The sequence below is a fragment of the Aulonocara stuartgranti genome (assembly GCF_965226115.1).
Source record: "Aulonocara stuartgranti genome assembly, chromosome: 2".
NCBI classification, from domain to species: domain Eukaryota; kingdom Metazoa; phylum Chordata; class Actinopteri; order Cichliformes; family Cichlidae; genus Aulonocara; species Aulonocara stuartgranti.
Genome location: NC_138940.1, coordinates 28,753,060 through 28,771,166, shown reverse-complemented (window position 1 = coordinate 28,771,166; position 18,107 = coordinate 28,753,060). Strand labels below are relative to the sequence as shown.

The following is an 18,107-nucleotide window of genomic DNA, read 5'->3' as shown; positions in this document are numbered from 1 at the left end:
GAAAGGAGGGATGTGGTGGAGCTTTGTTTACAGGCCAGGGTCACAAAGTATACTGTGACTTTGTGCGTCAGCAGCTCTGAGTTTGTGATGGGTTACCACAGAAAAGCAATAATCAAGCAATATTTACACCACTGTAGAGAATTAGTCCATTTCTCAGGAAGTCAGTTTGTGAAGTTAAAAACAACAATTCTTCCATCTGTGGTTTAGTCGTAGGACATTTTAAAGAGATATAAACAAGCAGAAACAGGAAGTGGAAGTCGTTTAAAAATTTTTTTTAAAAAAAACATCCATGCGTGCACACACAAACATTGATCACTACTGTGCCATGTGGTCCCCGCTGAGACACATGGCTTAGGTATCCCCCCTTGTGATCCCCCATTAGTCTGAGACTCCCTCTCAGGCAGCTGCCTCAAAGCTCCACGGAGGTATCAGATCTCCTCCTCTTCCTCTTCTCCTTAATTAGGACTATTAAGAGATTTACAGGACAGATGGGTGGAAATCCAGCTGGCTGCAGCGCCAGCCGCTGAGGACGGCTCTGCTGATGGCGACGTGAGAGCTCAGTGAGAGCGGTACATCAGCTTACCAGTGAAACTCTGGTGCCCTCTGGTGGTTGGAGATGGTTGTTGAGTTTTGAATGATTTCAATAAAGAAGCAGCTCTAACATTTCATTTATAATTATATAAAGTGGTAAAATGTAACTTTTAATTAATTTGTGGGGAGTTTTTTTTTCACTGAAGAGATTTAAGCAAAAGCAGCCATTACAATTCACTTTTAAGTCCAGCAGGTTTTTTTTTATTTAAAAAAAAAAGTTGTGATTGCACGCATTTGTGGTTTTAACTGATGATTTATAGAGCACACTTTAAACAAATGCATTCAGCACAGCTTGTGGCTAAGTGTTAATTTATTCTGTGATTGTTAAATAAACACACTGTGGTTTACACCGTGAAATAAAATACATGCAGAAGGACAAACACTGTAAAAGTTTCACAAAAACAATAGCAGAGCTGTCGTGCGTTCCCATTACATGCAAAACTAAAACTAACAAACAAAAAAACTGATGATTCGATGATGACTGTAGAAACGCAACCACACACACAAACAGAAGCTGCTTTATAAAAACCAGAGTCCCCCTTTTTGTAAGCTTATTTAATGAGTGTTTTCTTTTGGTTAGTTGTAATCAGCCCGACATGTCGGTGACGTTTTAGCAGATTAGTCATCTTTCCTCTGTGACAGACAAAAATATACATCTTTTTTTTTTTTTGCAAATGTGAAATTTAAAAGTACTTTTTGTCTTGGTTAGTTCTACGATCCTTCCACAGCCCAAATTAACTCTGTGTTTTACAGCTCGTGTAGTGACTCGCAGTCTGTGTAGCGTACTTCTCCATTACCCAGCCAGCTGCAGATGAGAAAAAGTGACAGTTTTAAGCAGATCATTTCTCAAGTTGAACGTGGCGTGCGCCGCAAACACTTACATGCTCAGGGTGCCTTTTTTCTGTTTTAGTCCTGTGAAGAGAGAGCATACAGTTCAGGGGAGGAAGCTGGGTTTCTATAAGGAGCAATGCTGCTAAGCACACTTACGGCGAAGCTGCCACGTGGTTAATATGGCGCCTGTTACCACCAAGAGGCCCACCGCTACAAAGATGCCTATCAGGTGATGACTAGGACTGTTCAAAGGGCTTGCCTAGCAGAAAGGAGTACCATAAAGCTGATCTGCTCAATCAAGTGAACTATTTAGCATTATGTGTAGTTGTTTGATTTTTCTATGGTAGCATCCAAATACTTACAGTATATGGCATCATGCTGGTAATGAGTATGTCCTTCTCATGACCTACAATGCACAACCACAAAGGAAATGAGCTAGGAGGAAGTCCAGCAAATGTTGTGTTCGGCAAAACAGCTTAACACGCAGAAACAACGAGTGCAACTAAACAGGCCCACTGTGAAGCAGCTTCCTGATGTTTGAGGAACTACAATAAACTGCAATAATAAAATTGTCGCTCGTTTAAATTTTGGGGCAAGATAATAGAATATGAACAAAAATCCCTTCTTCTGCCTTGACACGAGGAAACAATTTCCCGTTCATTAATGAACCACAGCATATGGGAAAAGCAGCCCTGTTCTGCCTGATGAACTGCACAAACACACAACTACAGGAGCAATAATACATTTTTTAATGAAAATAACACCTGCTTCCCCAGTGGTGATCGTGAGGACATTGCTGGCTGCACTGGTGGCCTGGCTGTTCTTGGCAAACATGCGGACGTTGTATGTCGAGGGATTCATCTCTATTATTGTGGCCTCCGTCTCATGGGCTCCAAAGTCCACAGCGTTCTTTGTGTAATCCCAGGAAGCTGAAAGGAAAATATTTAACTTAATATCACAGAGTGATATGAGGATTAACAGTGTAAATTTAGCTTTAGAGCTTGTATTAAAGTGAAGTTTTTACCATTCACTGCTTTGTACTCGAGGAAATACCCGGTGATGGGGCTGTCACCTTCGGAACTAATATTCCAAAAAAGGGAAAACGAATTGCTGTCCACCTTCTTTAACTCGATCACTGGGGGATCCGGGGGCACTAGAAGATATTTAACAAGTAAAAGAAGTTTTTATCTTTTCAAGCGTTTGATTTCTGGTTTTAGTATGAGAGTTATGTCTGGGAACCATTATTTTCAGAAACTAAATCAGGGGTGGAAACAAATGTTCCCTTTAAATGTTTTACCTCCTGAGATACTGGCAGTGCTTTGCTCCCAAACTGTGGCGGCATAAAAAGTTATTGAGATTGTTGAAGGTGATGGGGTTGCTGAAGTTGATGGGGTTGTTGAAGTTGATGGGGTTGCTGAAGTTGATGGGGTTGCTGAAGTTGTTGAGGTTGCTGAAGTTGATGGGGTTGCTGAAGTTGATGGGGTTGTTGAAGTTGATGGGGTTGCTGAAGTTGATGGGGTTGTTGAAGTTGTTGAGGTTGCTGAAGTCGATGGGGTTGCTGAAGTTGTTGAGGTTGCTGAGGTTGCAGAAGTTGCGTAAACTTGAAGTAGAGTAAAAGAAGAAGCAATTCCAGTAAGTCATTTCTCAAAAAATAATTGAGGAAAAAGTTACACTTGCTCGATAACACGTACCCGAGGAAAAATGTAGCCGCATTGTGGCAGCAGTGGAAGAAGGCAAAGTAGTTACTGTTGTTGTTGTTGTTGTTGTTTTAGGAACTTTAAATAAAATGCATGAAATCAAACTGACATTAAAAAAATATGACAAAAAATAGTTTTTAGTCATATTTTGTAATTTTTAAAAACTTACTCTCATCCAGAGTTGAGCAGAGAGGTGCATTTGAAGCTGGTCCGACCCCGGCGATTGTTTTGGCCTGTATGAGCACGCCGTACATGGTAGAAGGCTTCAGGTTAACAAGAGTGACAGTCTCTTGTTCACGCGTGGCCGCCACAGTTAAATACTGCCACCGTTTAAACTGTTTGGCCACGGGGTCATACTCTCTGTAGTTAATGTTGTAACCCCGCAGAACGCCGTTTCTCAGCTCAGTCCTCGGAGGCTAGTCGAGAGAAAAGAGTTAGTCTACTATGTCCAGTCACAAGCCCGGAAACAGTGCTGAACTGTGACTTTACCTTCCAGGTTACTTTGATGCTGCTGGAACTGAGGGCCACAAGCTGCATATCCAGGGGCGGGCCCTCTGGTGCTGCAGGGAAAACAAATTTTAAAGGGAGCAACCACCAAAAATGTGAATTTGTTTTTACATTCTAGATCATTATATTTATCATAAAAATACTAACACATAAATGATGCTGAAACAAACCTGCTTCTTTTGCAGTGATAGTGAGAACGTTGCTGGTTTCACTCATCCCAACGCTGTTGATGGCGAACACGCGAAGGTTGTAGGTCTTGGATGGACTCAAATCCACCAAAGTCACGTGAGTCAGTGAAGGATCGTGCAGCTCGGTGGTTTTTTTTGTTTCCCAGGGTGCTGTGCAGCACAAATCCATAGATTCTGACTTTAAAATAACTTTTGAAATATCTCAAAATCTGTCATGGATACTGGGTCGGTTTTCTTGTGCTTACTCTGTTTGTTTTTTATATCAACCCTGTAAGCTGTAATGGGACGGCCGCCGTCGAACACAGGACTCCAGCGAATAGTGACGGTCCTTTCCTTCACCTCTCTTGCCTCGATTCTCAGTGGATTCGGTGGAACTAAAAGGTAAGGGAAAAAACTAAATATGAGCTTATACAATGCTGAAATAATGAGATGACTAATCAGTTACCAGACAAAAACTGAAACTACCCAAAAAAAAAAGATTTTTAACTAAACATGCTGCTTATTTTATTAAATTTGTCTTTGCCTCACCTGCATTCACTTTCAGAGTCACGTGATGTTTCTGGTCATTGAACCAGCCTGGTATTTCCACACGACAGCCGTACACGCCAGAGTCCTGCTCCTCGGCGTGCCTGATGGTCAGAGACACATCACCCTGGCCAAGATTGCCCATGAGCAGGTAACGTTCTGACAACCTGCTGATCACTGACGTCCCATCTGTCTTTAGCACCTCGTTGGCACAGCCGCTGTTAGGTATGGTTCCCTTGCCCCAGCATGCAGAAAGCCTGCCGTAATACTTTGCATCATAGCTGCATTTTAAAATAGCATCTGTTCCCACCGTGACTGTTACAGTTTCTGCAGACACGAAACCTGAAAAGGCATTGAGATTTTTTTTTACATTTTTTAAATGGAAAAAATACATTAATTAGTCACTGCACAGCTAAATCAAATGCAAATCATATGCATGGCTGTCTTACCTGCAAGAAAACAAAAGAGAAGGTTGCAATACACAGCAAGGTGTTTGCTGGCCAAAATAATCATTTTACCTTCTTCTCTCTAAATCAAAGGACAGATTGGTTGACCTGCTAAACACCACTAAACGAAACCCAGGGTGGTTTCAGCTCTCAAATATTTCCAGATCACATGATGCTTCCTTGATAAGCACACACAAACAACTTCTGCTGGTAGAAGAGGAATGTAGAAAGGAGCTGTTTCCTTTTTTGTGGTTTTGGTTCCTTTTACTAGAAGGGGCAAACTGTTTCCTTTTTGATGATTAGACAGACACAGAATCAAGGTTATCAAAATGACGAATTCATTCCCAGTGTTGGTTCCCAGCTTCTGTAGCAGTGGTAGGGATAGAGCATTAACTATTCAAAATATCCTCCCTGCATCTCGGAGACTAATGCTTTAAATTGTTACTAATAATTTATTCCAGCAGGAAATATTCAAAGTAACTTCAAAACATGCTATTTACTCATCAGCACAAGGCATTTAAAGAGATACAATGCACTTTGGTCCACTGAAATCAAATATTTATTGTGTCCTCAAATTTAACGCATTAAATACATTTTTTTAATGTAAAAAGAAGGAGAGACTGGTTTAACCAAAGGCCATTGAACTGGTTTCTTTGAGTGCTGAGTAAACGTTTGGGCATGGTGGCTGTTTAGTAACCCAGCAAAGAACTTCCTCTCTGATAAGAACCCAAGACACATGCGGTTTTCTGCCATTTTTTAAAAAAGCTAGTAGATTTTTTTTTTTTTATCATGTTTCTTTAGAGGATTGAAAGGCAAACTTTTTTTTGTACATGCAGTACCTTAAGTGAGTGAGCAAACGAAATTAATTAAAATAATCATTAATTATACAGTACTATACAGTAATGTGCAAACATCTTAAACATTACTGTATTAGCATATCTTATGTCTTAATAATTTATTTGGGACATTGGTAATTTGTGCATCAGTTGTTGTTTTTTTTAATATATTGAAATGCAGCATATAAGGCAAAACAGTATATTTTTTTAAAAAAAACTTGAAGGTCAATATTTATTCTTCAACACAGTCAGCTTTCTGCTAATTTCTTTAAGTAGTCTTCAGGAATGCTTCTCCTGACTTTTTAAAGGACAATCAAAGCTCATCTTTGGATTTTTGCTGCCTTATTCTGTCAAAATGATCCCACGCTGCTTCAATAATGCTGATGTGCGGCCTCTGTGGAGGCCAATCCATGACTGACAGTTTCAAATGAGTGTTTTTGTCTAAGCTTTGGTATTGGCGATGTGTTTGAGATCATTTTCATGCTGAAAAATCAAACTGTTGTCAGTCAGACAATAACATGATGGTTTTGCATGGCGGATGAGGAAGACAGTCTGGCCTTTGAAACAAAATATAAAAGAATAAGGGGTGGCTCAAGACCTTTGCACAGTATTGTTTGTACCATCACATTTCGCGTTTATCTCTGCGTGAAATTCCAAACTAGAAGGATTTCTGATAAACTATTCTTAACAAATTTTTTTCGCTTGTTTTTTTTTAAAAGATAAAATGGAAAGAGACATAAAATGGAATTCATGGAAAGAGCAGTGAAACAATGTGGTTAGCTGGAAACCAGACGCTCACTGCTACAAGGGCTTCTACCCACGTAGTACAGAACCCAGCTACTCACCTATCAGGCTGCCCTCGTACAGTTAACATTTATGAGAAACAGGGTGAAACAAAGTGTGACAGTGTAACCTTGGTGCCGCTTGTGTCGTCTTCTTGTGACCTCACTGAAAACTTTTTTTTGTTTTCCAGGGGATCGGAAACAGTTACTTTCACTCTTAATTTCTTCTATTTAGCTTATATTACCACTGGGGGAGTTTATAGAGAGAGGAACTAAAAGCAAAAGAGAAGCAACTTTCTTTTAATGAATTGACGTGAAAATCTGTGTAATGGTTTTTACAGTCAATATCTCAGAGCAAGCAAAAATGTTGCTCTGAGATATTGTTATTAAAGAGACATTTGATTACAGACTAGTATGTTGTAAAACAGTGAAGCCCTTGTGTTAAAAAAATACAGCAACAAAGTATACATTGGTAAGATTACAGTGACCTTGGTTATTTTTTGTTCATTAATATTTTGGCATTAGATCCAGTAGGTGGCATTGTGTTACTAATATAACAGCAGCCTTTTTTCAAGCCATACAAGTGCATTTTCTGCCATCAAATAACAGCAAAACAATGGATTTATCATTCATTTATGTGAACAGCATTAGTGCTCAGACACAAACAACACGTTTTCACATTTTATTTTAGTCTGAGAATGGCGGCCCCTATTCTGAACATGGTATATTTTCTTTCATACTGATTAGTGGGGGTCAAAAGGTTTCTCTTCAAATAAATAAAGTCAACAAATATCTTAGCAGCAAAAAAAAAAAATCTGCACATCTTTGTTCTTCAAAGGAAAATGTTTGCTGAGATGAATTCTTTGAGACAAGTATTACTTCTGTTTAGAATTGAGAGATCAGGAAAAACACATTTTATATGAACTATTTCAGAATTCATTTAGAACAAACAGGTAATAAAATCCCCCAATATTAACTCTGTAACTAGGAGACAAAAAAGGATGACCCAGTCTCAGTGGCTTTAACGTTGTAACCTGTTATCAATTTAACTGTTAAACCTATATCATTTTTCTCGGTAAACCCTACAGACAGATGTGTGGGGAAAATCCCAGCAGATCGTCACTTTCTGAATTGCTCAGACCACCAGCAACCATGCCAGGTTGAAATTCACGTATTCACCTTCCTTCCCCATTCTGATGCTCGCTCTCAGTTTCAACTTCAAAAGGTCGTCTCAACAGTGTCTTCATGCCTAAATGCACTGAGCTGCTGCCATGTGATTGATTAAACTGATATTTGTGTTACCTAATAAAGTGGTCAGCGTGTGTAAATACCACATACTATGTTTCATTCATAAATATGAAAATAATACCTAGTTCAGCCACATCTGAAAAATCTTGCTTCAACTATATTTTGAGCTGCCTTGCTCCTTTACTACAGTGAAAAACACAACCACTGTTTCTCCTGCAGGAATAGAGGGCAGGTGTTGACTTTACTGATGCCCACAAAGTGCTGGGAAAACATTTTGTCTCAGCTAGACCATCTTCCATCTAAAAAAGGCGTGTTAAATATTTATTATGCCCAAAGGTGGGTTTAATCAATATTCACATTTTGTTATTTGTGGATAATGAAAGTTGGACAGCATCACTTGGATGTTGCATCATGGCTCTACAATCAACTGGAGTTAACTAACGAGTTTATTTTGGTACAAAAGGGAACCTTCATACCTTTCAAGTCTAAATGAAACTTGTAGAAGTACATTCGTAGTTTCCAACACATGCTTACAGTAAGCGTGTGCTGCCTAAAACAGTTGTTTTAGGCAGCACACGCTCCATCTATTAAACACTCTCATTACGTTAACTCCCCTGTTAAACAAGACAGAACTGAGCACAGTGTGATTTCAGTGTTAAAATATTTCCAAACTGCATGGTGCTGTTTTTAGTTTAAGCGCCTAACAACTCATTTTTCTTCTCGCTAAAGCGGAACAGAGCTGCTTCTGTTTTTGTTGCATTGGTTCCCCATCTAAAATCCAGCATTATTTCAATGAAATGTGCAGAAATCTGAACCGAACCGATCGATCATTTCTTGTGTGGTTCAATTAACACAGGAGGTGCCACAGGTGCAGAATCCCCTTCTCATATTTTCTTTGTTTATCTGTTCATGACATGCTGATCTGGATAGGAAGACAAATCTAAACAATTTCACATTTTTTGCTCATTGGCAAAGATATACGCAAAATAAAACTTCAAAAAACACTCATAATTTTTGGTTTACCAGAAATGATGACTGATGATTTCCGAGCACTACAGAAAACAAAAACACTAGTTCACTCAAGGGCTCTGGACTCTTTGCTTATTTCTCAGACTGCTGAGCAAACATTTGGTTCTGCTGGATATTAAGTAACTCAGCACAGTACTTCCTCTTTGATCACTTCCAAAAAAAAATGTGTCATTACAACAACAAACTGTAGTAATATTGAGTGCTTTTATACAGTCAACCTTCAGTTAATGAGAAATTAGATCTGATAGGGAGTTGATTTTTCATGTGCTGCAGCCTGCAGTTGCTTCAAGCTGGTTGAACGGAGTGATAAGAAAATAATGATATCCCACAGTGTCACTTGCAACATAACCACATCGCCTTTTCCCATCTCAGCTTTGTTGTGCGTTCATGGTGCAGATGTGAGTATCTAACTAGTGCTGCAGAACAGAAGCGAGCACAAATGAAACATTTTCGAGGGGTGGCTCATTTCAAATGTAACTTTTCATACATGCAGTTTGCATCAGTGTGTCTTTTTAGCCAATGTACAGTTGCTGTACTTCCCAGGGAGAGATGAACATAGAAAGTTCAAGATGTAAGAAAATATAAGATTTTTTTTTTTTTAAATGGTAAGGACTGTTCATGTTTGATAAACTGGTGAATTCAGGCTATTTCATTTTAGATTTTCATTTGCGATATTGGATCTGAACATGATTGTGTTTTATAAGTTGTCATTTTACTTATCGTGATGCAGCGTGCGAAACAAATTACATAATAATAATGTTGTGGTATTCAAAGTTCAGCACTGGACAGGCAACAAACTGTGACAGACATCATTGTATGTCAAAAAAACATAAACAATGCTGTTCAGCCACCCACAAGCGTAAGGTCGACGTTGCCAAATCCCACTTTACCCCCTGTGTGTGAGGTCACCTGTATTAAATCTATATGTTTTATTATTTGTTCTATTTTAAAGACATTTTATAGCATTTTTGTATTTGTTTTGATTGATGTCATGTGTACGGGATTGTCCAGTAAACACTGGACTTTTTAAGTTAAAGCCTCATGGCTCTGTGTGGTGCATTTGAGTCCTGTACTGGCTTTTACTGGTTGGCACAATGTATACATATTTTTCAGTCCCACGTGTGTTGCTAAGAACTAAACAAGGAAAAACATTATTCAGGTTTTTGTTTAATTAGTTTTGGATTCCAGAGAAAAGCAGTTATGTTTCAACATAAAGGAGAATGAGGTAGAGGTAATTACATTTATTCAGTTTGCTGATACAGTGTAACAGAACATGCACAAGACTTTTTAAATGACTCAGACACAAGACTTAGAGAGAAATAAATAAATAAACCATAAGCAATTAGTCTTGTCATGTAAAGGTTCTTTCTCAAATCATCTTCCATTTTTACATTATTCAGTGGTTAAAAAAAAGCTTATATAACATATAGTACAGTACATATTTTTCACATCACTAAATAGCTGTTTCACAGTTCATTTGAGCCATGTCATAAGAAGGTTTTTTCAATTATAGCTGAGAGGTGTATACTGAGATAATAGTGCAGTTATACCTAACAAACTTGTTTTTCACATTTGCTTATTATTGCTCAGTAGGGCCAGTAGGTGGCATTGTGTCTGCAAGTGTTGACAAGCCAACGACTCTTCTAGGTAGTAAGAAAGAAAATAATTAATCTTTAGGTTATTTTTGCAATTTGTGAAACAATTGCACCCTTTTCTGTGAGATCTTTGTGGGGGGTTTTCAACAGCATTAAGTCATTGCGATGCTCTCATAAATATTCTCAGCAGTTACGGAGTTGTGATGTTTCAGTGCCTCCTTCATCAGGAACATCCTTCCTAGATTGAAGAAATGCACATATGAAGATACTCAGTAAGAAGGAAAGCCCGCTCTGTGACTTCCGCTGTTTGATAGACGCCCACTTTTAATGTTGAATTAATCAGGAATGGGAGATGACTCACAAACGATAATCTATTTCCATACTTACGGAAAATAAAGCAGAGGATTATGATTATGGTGAGCAATAAAAGACCTGCCATCCTGCCAATATTCCCAATGCTCGAGAAGAAAATCACCTGCGATGAAAAATAAACCTTATCGTGAGGTCAATTATAATGGCCATATAATTTTAAATCTGTTACATAAATAATGTTAAATAATGAGAATATTCCTGCACTTTTTTTTTACACTCATTTTTTGAATCATGTTTCTAAGTGTCTCACATCAATCTTGAGACAAAATGTTAATTTAAGGAAATCCAAATGTCCTAAATATCGTAATAAATAAGTAAATAAAAAGACAAAACTACAAGTTAGTGTCATTTCTTCTCTAGCTGCTAGACGAAAAATCTAAAGGAAAATAAACGCCACAGGTTTCCTGTTTTCATCCATGAGTCATACCGTGCTGTAAAACATTTCATTATCTGAGTTAACTCTGTTCTTGCTTCTCTTTACTGTCTTCCCCTGAAAATCAGACTCTATTTTAAACCTTCATTAATAATACATAAAGCTCCACATGGACCGGCTCCTGCGTCTATAGCAGAGCTGCTGCAACCTTATAACGTCAGTCGGCCTCTCCGATCATCTGATCGCTAAACTCTTCCACGCTTTAATTTTAACTCCACAGGTGATCACAATTTAGAGGTTGTGATGCCAAAAACATTAGAACAGCCTTTGTCAGCTCATGAAGTCAATCTGTGCTTTACTTCAAACAGCTGTTTTTCTTCACACTTTCTCCTGTTGTATTTGGCTATTGTTTACATCTGATGTGTTTATGTAAGTGTGGATGTAGGAATGACTGTAAGACCATATGTCGAGTCTGTCTATGCACACTGGAACATATATGCTTGTTTTTAATGTGTGATTTTAGTAAAACTACGAAGCACTTTGTAAGTGTGCTATAAAAATAGGAATTGATGTATTATAACACACAGCTTTCTCCTGATTTAAATAAAAAGTCAAATACCTGCTCTGTTTCACTTTGAACTGCGTCCATTTGTTGGTGACCAACTTCCACGCTTTCAGATGCCGACGCTGTCAGTATTTCTGTAGCATCTGAAATAGTTAGTTGGTATAATCTATAAGATACAATTTATGTTAAAAAGTTAACATATTTATTTGTAGGTGTTTGCTTACCTGTTGTTCCAGCAGTAGATATTATGTAGTTCTGTGTAACAGGTTGTTCTACAGCAGCTATGAAAAACAAAACAGACCAATTTTTTTCAACTAAAAAACATCAATGATTTTGTGATCAACACTAAAGCTTTTCATGAGCGTTACCTTCTTCTATGATCAGTTCAATGTTGACCTTATGGTCATTAAACCACCCAGGAATCTCAATCCTGCAGCCATATACCCCAGCATCTTCCGTCTGAGCATTGAGGATGGTCAGCGACAGATCTCCATTTGTCACTCGGCCCAACAGCTGGTACCTGGAGGACCTTCTGTTAGACACAGCCTCACCGGTGGAGGAAAGGATGGTGTTGGAACATTTGGACGTGGGCACCCTGTCTTTTCCCCAACAAAAACTCAGGACTCCATGGGTTTTGGTGTCATACCTACATGTCAACGTGACATTGTGCCCAACAAGGCCAATGACTCTGGTGCTGAAGGACACTGTGAAGGAACAGCAATAGATGATACAGATTACATTTGTAACCCCGATTTGAAGCCCACTACTGCACCCACACACACTCCTACACCAACAAGCACACTACATATAGTCTGAAACAATAAAAGCACCAAATATCGACTTACCTCGGATCAGGATCCAGAGGCAAAAGCAAAACAGACCACGCATGTGTAGGCTATTGTTAACAATGTCCTCAAGCGAGGATGTAATGAGCTTCTCCCTCACCACACGTACTGTTTTATCAAATACTGGAGGTTTCACTTCTCTTTTTAAAAATGAAGAAGGAAATTACGGCTGTCTTGTCTACATTTGGACTTGAATTCTTGTGATACGCAATGAGCCCACTGGGAAAAATGTATGTCTCATCTGTTGTTATGAAGTAATCCAGAGTTTATCATTGTACATATAAACCTCAACTCTCGCATGTAAAAGAAAAGGGGGACAAAAGGCTGGAAATGTTATATTCTGTAATATAAACAGATTGTGCGTTCCTCCATTTATTTATTATGGGACACTTTAAATGTTAAAGATCGATGACACACACAGATAAACAGGAAACATGACTAAGTGTCACATCTGTCACTAACAGCTATGAGCCTGTTTTCCTGATTTATCTATAGATTGTCACATGAAATGGTGAGACTCTGGCCATCTGAATTCCTTCACGCTGCTTGCGTACAGATTTTTCAGGAGACTTATTAAAGTTTATGTTCAGCGGTAAAATTGGCGAAGAAAGAAAACAGTGGAAGTGTCATGGTCCTGGGTCGTTGACCCAGCGTTTTGTGTTTTGTGATTATTTCCCTCTGTTCTAGTTATTCTGTGTCCTCCCCCCTTGTGTCCGGTTCGGGTTCTAGATTTCCTGTTTTGTTCTGAAAGTCTGTGTCTGTTGTCATTGTGTTCAGCTTGTGTCCTCCAGTCATGTGTATTCAGATCAGCTGTTCTTCCCTCCTGTGTGCGATTACCCGATTACCTTGTGTGTGTGTGTGTGTGTGTGTGTGTGTGTGTGTGTGTGTGTGTGTGTGTGTGTGTGTGTGTGTGTATATATATAGTGGGGTGTCGGTCTGTGTTCGTTGTCGGCTTGTCTGTGTTTCTTGGTATCCTGGTCCTTGGTCTGCGTCTCTCTGCTCCGCTCTCCGTTTTGTAAGATTTCAGGTTTGCTCTTTAGTTTCTCCCAGTTTAGGTTTGTCATTACTCATGCTTCATTGCCTGTTTTTGCCACTGCCACCGTGTAAATAAACTTCACTCGTATCATCAGTTTGCTGCATTTTGGGTCCTCCTTTTCCTCCACTCCACACGGCTCGCTCCGCCAGCCGTGACAGTACGAGCCGACCAAACATGGACCCAGCGGCATCCACACCTCCCGAGGAGCTTCGGGAGGAACTAATTGACTCTGTTTCCAGGTTGGTTAACCTATGGCTCGAGCATGAGGGGGAAGAGTGTCTCCGCGCTGTAGAAGCCAGGCTACAGCAGCTCATCTCTGCTCACTCCTGGCTGCTGGACTCTCTTCACCCGCTCGCACAGGACTTCATACTCAACGAACTGCACCTTCACCCACCAGCCGCTACCGCTTCCCAACTCAGCCCGGCGGCGAAGATTTTGCCCGGCCCGCCGGAGGTTTTGCCCGGCCCGCCGGAGGTTTTGCCCGGGAGGAAGCGACGATCGCGCCGTCGGCGCATCACCCCACAGCCGAAGACTAGGACTTTGGAACTGCCAGCTGTGGTGAGTGAAAAGGACCCTTTTTCTGTTTTGGACTGTGTGTCTGTTTATTCCGGGGCTGTGTTTTTTGAGTCGGCTGCCCTGCCGGTAGCTCAGTTAGCTGCCCAGCAGCCACTAGCTCAGTTAGCCACTCAACCGTCACCCCCATTACAGTCACAGCCAGACCTATTAGACACTTGGTTACAATCCATAGCTCAGTCAATAGCTCAGTTGACAAGAGACTCATCCGCCTTATTATCACCTATTCAGCCATCGTTGTCACCAACTCCTCCTGCACAACAAGTTAAGTCCATCCAACCCGGAAAGAACTATTTTTCACCTGTTCATGTCAAGCAGAGAGACACACCACATAATATTGTAATCAGTCCTCAAAAGCTGGCCAGCCCAGAGACTGTGACACACTCCAGGGCCTCCCCAGAGGCTGGGTCCCAGCCCCCGGCCGACTCTGGACCCCTGGAGATTAAGAAGCCAGCTGAGGACTGTATCCGGCTGTCGCTGCCCGAGCTGGGTCAATGCTCTGTGCAGCTGCAGTCTGCCTTGTGTTTGCCAGAGGCCCGTGTGCCTGCTGGTTCTGACCCGTACCTGCCAGAGGCCCGTGCGCCTGCTGGTTCTGAACTGTGCCTGCCAGAGGCCCGTGCGCCTACTGGTTCTGAACTGTGCCTGCCAGAGGCCCGTGCGCCTGCTGGTTCTGACCTGTGTGTTCCAGGGGCCCCGGTGCCCACTGGTCCAGAGACTGTTTTCGCTGGGGGGCCCGAGGAGCCCGTCCAGCCTCAAGACTCGTCAGCTGGAGGTTCAGGAGAACCTAGCCAGCCTCCTGCCTCGTCAGCTGGAGGGCCCGAGGAGCCCGTCCAGCTGCCAACTGCAGCCTCATCATCCTCGCCAGCTGCAGCTTCATCCACGCCACGGGCAGCAGCAGCTTCTTCCACGCCTGCAGCGCTACAGTCTCCGGCGTCCACGCCGTCGCCTGCTGCAGCCTCATCATCCTCGCCAGCTGCAGCCTCCGAGCCTTCATCCTCGCCCGGTGCAGCATCATCATCTGCCTCGCCTGGTCCGGCCTCTGCTTCAGCCTCGCCTGGTCCGGCCTCTGCTTCAGCCTCGCCTGGTCCGGCCTCCGCTTCAGCTTCAGCCGCGCCTGGTCCGGCCTCCGCTTCAGCTTCAGCCGCGCCTGGACCAGCCGCTGCTTCGGTCTCGTCTGGTGCTGCGACGGCCACGCCACCTTCGGGTCCCGAACTGCCGCCTCGACATCGGCGGTCATCTACCAGGCCGCTGGTGGAGCGTCATCGTCAATATGGACGACCTCCTAGACGCCGCCGCTGCCTTCCGCGCGGTCGGCCTCCAGACTTGTGTCATCGTCGCCATTGCTGTCCGCACGGTCGGCCGCCTGAACGGTTTCCTCATCGCCGCCGTTGCTGTCCGCACGGTCGGCCGCCTGAACGGTTTCCCCGTCGCCGCCGCTGCCGTGTGCACGGTCGGCCCCCTGAACTGCCTCCACTCCGCCACCGCTGCCTTCCGCTCGGTCAGCTTATGGATCTACGTCGCCGACGTGGCCGGCCTCAGAAGATGAACTGTCCTGGACTTCTGAGTTGTCAGCCTCCGGGCCGGCCTCCTGAACTGTGTTTTGTTCTCGTGCTCCAGCATGTGTGTTTTTGTTTTGGACAATTCTCTCGGTTCGCTGGAGCTTGTGTTGGTCCCTCCGTCCTGGGCCCCCGCCGCCCGCCCTGGGTTGGTCGTCTGTTTTTGTTTTGGGCTGTCTGGAGCCAGCCCTTGGAGGGGGGGTACTGTCATGGTCCTGGGTCGTTGACCCAGCGTTTTGTGTTTTGTGATTATTTCCCTCTGTTCTAGTTATTCTGTGTCCTCCCCCCTTGTGTCCGTTTCGGGTTCTAGATATCCTGTTTTGTTCTGAAAGTCTGTGTCTGTTGTCATTGTGTTCAGCTTGTGTCCTCCAGTCATGTGTATTCAGATCAGCTGTTCTTCCCTCCTGTGTGCGATTACCCGATTACCTTGTGTGTGTGTGTGTGTGTGTGTGTGTGTGTGTGTGTGTGTGTGTGTGTGTGTGTGTGTGTGTGTGTGTGTGTGTGTGTGTGTGTGTGTATATATAGTGGGTGTCGGTCTGTGTTCGTTGTCGGCTCGTCTGTGTTTCTTGGTATCCTGGCCCTTGGTCTGCGTCTCTCTGCTCCGCTCTCCGTTTTGTAAGATTTCAGGTTTGCTCTTTAGTTTCTCCCAGTTTAGGTTTGTCATTACTCATGCTTCATTGCCTGTTTTTGCCACTGCCACCGTGTAAATAAACTTCACTCGTATCATCAGTTTGCTGCATTTTGGGTCCTCCTTTTCCTCCACTCCACACGGCTCGCTCCGCCAGCCGTGACAGGAAGGACACTCAAAATTGTTTTTGTAATTTGTCTGGGATGAGTTGTTCTCTTCTGGCCCTGCGGCTGACAATTTAAAAGGGCTCAGCTTGTTCCTGAGATGACTTTCAAAAACGTCCTTTTTGTGAGATTTTTACAGTTACTCAGTGCACCCACATCACTTTGGCCCTGTCATCTTCCTGGTGCTTTTACTTTAATTACATCAACCACAGTTGCCACTCATTACAATAAGGATCAGAATTACATTATTGTATGCAAACAAGTGTTATGATGCAAAAAACAACAACAATGGTGCAGGACTATGCAAGATTTAGAGCATAAATAATAGCTGCATCTATATAAACATTAATATAAATACATACTGTAAGAATACTAACTACCTACAGATATTACAATAGATCAAGCACTCTACACATCAATTCAATTCAATAAAACTTTACTGATCCTGAAGGTTGACCCCGAAGGAAATTGGGTTAAGGCTGCCGACCTTTGCCAGCGCCGACTTACCCTTCTGACCGTACATACATTACACAAACATCACATGGGGAAGACAGGTCAGAGAGGTATAACAATGGAAAATGCACCACATGAGGAAAGATAAGGAGAAAAAAAATAACTCCCCCCAGACTGAGCTCCAACAGGGAGATCAGTTTGAGAACAGAAAAAAAAAACACCTCTGCACAAAGCACATGAAAAAACTCTTAATACACCAAAGAAACACATGACAAGCAACAGGGGTGGGTAAAGGGGTGAGAGACAGCCGATTTAGACAGTACATCCGGACCTGCGTGCGCTGGTCTCCTTGATCCACCGTCAGCATCGGAAGGGAATAAGCGTCTAAGGCGTTTGGAAAGGGAGGGGGGATGAGTGTGTGCATATCAGTGTATATGTATGTGTGTGCGTGTCCAGAGTTCAGCTGAGACAGTGTCCTTCGCCCTGCTAGGCTAAGTAAACAGTCTTCCAGCCAACCCAGGTGGCCTTGCATGGAATTTGAAGAAACAGACTAAAAACAGTCGTTATCAGGGTGTTTTTTGTTCGGCTCCAGCCTTGCAACCGCAGCTGGTGCCAAGAGGGTATCCGCATGAAGTGATGGTGCTTTTTACTTTAGAGCGAACAACTCATATGAATTTCAAAGCTGTTCTAACAGTCCAACACTGGTCTCTCAATCTCCCGTTGGAGAGCCGTGAGCTTTCTATGATGTTATCCAAACTTACGTTCCGTGATGTTGTCATTCTTTTTGCTCAAAGAGCAGGTTCTGAGAACTCACGACCGCAGTGCACTTCCCCAAGATGTGATTGAATTTGCGCTCAAAGATGTTATTCGAGCGAGCCCCTCCAGATGTAATCCAGTTTTTCACTCAGAGGTCTTGTTCTGAGTATTCACGGCAGCCGTGCGTTCTCCAAGATCTTCTCCGTGCTGCACTCAATGAGCCCATTTTGAGAAACTCACGCCTCGTCCCATCATTTCAATCCCAGCGGGCAGCCTTGTGGGGGTTTGAACAGCTGGTTCCGCTTCCTTAATTCTTCGATAAGCCAGGGCCAAGCCAGCTCCGATCCGCCAGAACCCTGTTATCATGGTTCCGAATAGGTAGATATCTTCAGGAGTCAGGCTCACCCGAGCCCAGACTTCTCGTTGAGAAGGGGTGTCAATTGCATTCAGAGACCAGTTGATCAAATCCACAATTCTCTTTTAGGTTTTAGAGAACAGACTGTGAGAGAGT

General features: G+C 42.5%; 2 protein-coding genes across 4 annotated transcripts; both read right to left on the bottom strand.

Moving 5' to 3' along the window:
* Window positions 1-883: 883 nt before the first annotated feature.
* LOC309713476 (uncharacterized protein) lies at window positions 884-5,038 on the bottom strand. 3 transcript variants are annotated; one of them, XM_082545113.1, is made up of 14 exons: window positions 4,789-5,037; window positions 4,343-4,681; window positions 4,060-4,188; window positions 3,797-3,964; window positions 3,609-3,679; window positions 3,289-3,535; window positions 3,114-3,197; window positions 2,720-3,022; window positions 2,447-2,575; window positions 2,187-2,351; window positions 1,785-1,828; window positions 1,579-1,681; window positions 1,473-1,503; window positions 884-1,396 (listed from the first exon to the last, which is right to left on the bottom strand). In XM_082545113.1, exons 1-14 carry the CDS (start codon window positions 4,850-4,852, stop codon window positions 1,339-1,341), a joined length of 1,935 nt encoding a protein of 644 aa, XP_082401239.1. In that variant the 5' UTR covers window positions 4,853-5,037; the 3' UTR covers window positions 884-1,338. The 3 variants fall into 3 exon arrangements, with proteins under 3 accessions (XP_082401239.1, XP_082401240.1, XP_082401241.1); XM_082545114.1 differs by lacking the exon at window positions 3,114-3,197 and having other exon boundaries at window positions 4,789-5,038; XM_082545115.1 differs by lacking the exon at window positions 3,114-3,197 and having other exon boundaries at window positions 2,720-2,998; window positions 4,789-5,038.
* A 4,793-nt stretch (window positions 5,039-9,831) lies between these two features.
* Window positions 9,832-13,647, bottom strand: LOC309719453 (hepatitis A virus cellular receptor 1 homolog). The gene is made up of 6 exons (XM_082555587.1): window positions 12,431-13,647; window positions 11,954-12,289; window positions 11,810-11,866; window positions 11,640-11,728; window positions 10,663-10,750; window positions 9,832-10,513 (listed from the first exon to the last, which is right to left on the bottom strand). The coding sequence occupies exons 1-6, from the start codon at window positions 12,471-12,473 to the stop codon at window positions 10,428-10,430; spliced, it is 699 nt and encodes a 232-aa protein (XP_082411713.1). The 5' UTR covers window positions 12,474-13,647; the 3' UTR covers window positions 9,832-10,427.
* Between the last annotated feature and the right edge of the window lie 4,460 nt (window positions 13,648-18,107).

What these genes read in the sequence shown, in the direction of transcription:
- LOC309713476 (XM_082545113.1), bottom strand. Translation starts at nt 4,852, where the DNA reads ATGATTATTTTGGCCAGCAAACACCTTGCTGTGTATTGCAACCTTCTC. An exon ending in GACTCTGAAAGTGAATGCAG is followed by an intron (nt 4,189 to 4,342) that starts GTGAGGCAAAGA and finishes CTTACCTTTTAG; the next exon opens with TTCCACCGAATCCACTGAGA. An exon ending in TGATATAAAAAACAAACAGA is followed by an intron (nt 3,965 to 4,059) that starts GTAAGCACAAGA and finishes TGTGCTGCACAG; the next exon opens with CACCCTGGGAAACAAAAAAA.
- LOC309719453 (XM_082555587.1), bottom strand. Translation starts at nt 12,473, where the DNA reads ATGCGTGGTCTGTTTTGCTTTTGCCTCTGGATCCTGATCCGAG. An exon ending in ATCTACTGCTGGAACAACAG is followed by an intron (nt 11,729 to 11,809) that starts GTAAGCAAACAC and finishes TAACTATTTCAG; the next exon opens with ATGCTACAGAAATACTGACA. An exon ending in TTCAAAGTGAAACAGAGCAG is followed by an intron (nt 10,751 to 11,639) that starts GTATTTGACTTT and finishes TTTTCATCGCAG; the next exon opens with GTGATTTTCTTCTCGAGCAT.